We start from the raw sequence: 2,083 nt of genomic DNA, 5'->3' as shown, positions 1-2,083 counted from the left end.
TTTTCAAAGTATTTACATACTACATAGCTTAGCTTTTAAAACCTATCACTGGCATGGACGTTTTCTCCTGTATGAAGACGATCTCCACAAACATAAGTCATAAATAAACACAGTCCTTCCTCTACCAAAAGACATTCTCGCTATTTCCAATTGGATACAAACACACATCCTTTGAAGAGGTTCACTACTGTTTGTATCTGTATGTTATACATACAATGTCAAACAATTTTGAAGTAGCCTACTATAAAAAAATCATCTTTAAGGTAACAGGTTCTTATCAAAAGCACCTTTAAAAGGTTAACTCTTTAATTCTCATATAGAAGAGAGCTTCAAAAAGTTCAGAGAAAAATGGAATTAAAAGATAATGCAATTTTACCACAAGCTTTTGAAGCATCTTATATTTCTGTGCAGTCATTAAAAATTGCCTAGGACGTATAGTATAGAGCTATTAAACACGGGAAAAATTTAAAGGTTGCTAATATCAAAGCAACCACCTTAAATAAACTATTAACATGTTTCAAGTATTTGAAAACAATTACTTGCTGCTGCAACTGTTGAAACTTTTCTAATTCTTTCTTTAATTCTTCTGAGTACCATTTTTCTTCCTAGTAAAAAAATTTTAAAAGATTTTTAATTAGTCATTTAATGTATTGTCTGACACACTGAAAATAAACAATTATAATTGTTTTTAGTCTAACCTTAAGTGAAGCCTGTAGGTCTTGGACCTCTTGTCTGAGTAGTGTTATGTCATCTCTAAACATACATGGAAGAAAAAGGTATTAATAGTCAATATCCGCTAATTAACAACTTGATCCATCATAGCAAGTTGTAAAGTTGATGGCATGGTAGAGGGCTTGTCTGACAGCCTCTAACCTCACAAAGGGGAAGGAGAATGAAGATCAATAACTCACTGCTGATTCCTAAAAGGCAGAGGTCAAACAAACCTCTCTCTAGTCAACCTTTTCCTCGCTATGTACACCAGTTGTCTGTCCCTCCCACAGCATTCTCTACTTCTCTGCTGGGTTCAATAACTCATTGCAATGGCGTTTACAAACTCGCAGACAATCCTCATGATTATGGGGGTTTATTAGGAACACTGATAACTTGCAGTTGCTGGATTCCCTTCTCACCCCCTGGGGCATAAAGGGGAATAAGAATCCAAAGCCCCATGAGCTCCAGGCTGATACCCACAAGGCAGAGGTTGGACATGCCCTCACCCTCCTATTTCCTATATTCTGACCCCACTTGTCCCTCCCATGTCACTCTACTTCTCTGCTAGGTCGAATAATCCAATGCAATGGCCACACAGAATTCCCAAACAATAATCCAATTATTAGGGAAGTTAACAAATTAGTCAGAAGCAGAAAACATTGAGACTATAGTACACTTGCCCATAGCCCTGCTTCTAAGCCATACCAGCAGTCACATCTCTCTATGGTCCTCAACCTCTCATGTTGCTCCTGGCCTCTGCCCTGCTTGGTTAGACAAGTGTTAAAAAGCTCCTTCAGCACTAATAAATGCCCAAAGGGCACCGCATTCTGTAAACCAGCCTCCTGCTTGAAGGCACTCAGCTTTACTCATTCCATGAACCAAGAAACCAGCCACTGTCTCGTGAAGCTACCATTCACATCCACCTCTCCACATAGGGATTTTAGACATGCACCATTCCAGTGGCTCTTCATTCTTGGGGGTGGTGAGATTCTCTGTTTCTCCTTCTAAGAAGGCTCACTTTATGCCAGTGGTTCTCAACCTTCCTAATGCCGTGACCCTTTAATACAGTTCCTCATGTTGTGGTGACCCCCCAACCACAAAAGTATCTTTTTTGCTACTTCATAACTGTAATTTTGCTACTGTTATGAATCGTAATGTAAATATCTGATATACAGGGTATATTTTCATTGTTACAAATTGAACATAACTAAATATAATTAAAGCATGGCGATTAATCACAAAACAATATGTATCTATATACTGTGAAATATTTGTTTTCCAATGGCCTTAGGTGACCCCTGTGAAAGGGTCGTTCGCCACCCAAAGGGGTCACGACCCACAAGTTGAAAGCCACTGCTTTATACCCAATAGG

The 2,083-nt window shown here is 38.7% G+C and overlaps 1 protein-coding gene across 1 annotated transcript in view; it reads right to left on the bottom strand.

The window, feature by feature from the left end:
- EEA1 (early endosome antigen 1) overlaps nucleotides 1-2,083 on the bottom strand; it is a 142,656-nt gene that overhangs the window by 104,697 nt on the left and 35,876 nt on the right. Inside the window, exons 4-5 of the mRNA XM_045291423.1 lie at nucleotides 699-753; nucleotides 540-605 (exon numbers count right to left, since the gene is read on the bottom strand). Of these exons, the coding sequence (XP_045147358.1) occupies nucleotides 540-605; nucleotides 699-753 (121 nt within the window). The remainder of the gene's footprint in view (nucleotides 1-539; nucleotides 606-698; nucleotides 754-2,083) is intronic.

Source organism: Echinops telfairi, unplaced genomic scaffold, assembly GCF_000313985.2.
Source record: "Echinops telfairi isolate 266 unplaced genomic scaffold, ASM31398v2 ScPeMD7_2;HRSCAF=8, whole genome shotgun sequence".
NCBI lineage: Eukaryota > Metazoa > Chordata > Mammalia > Afrosoricida > Tenrecidae > Echinops > Echinops telfairi.
This window is presented reverse-complemented; position numbering and strand designations above follow the sequence as displayed.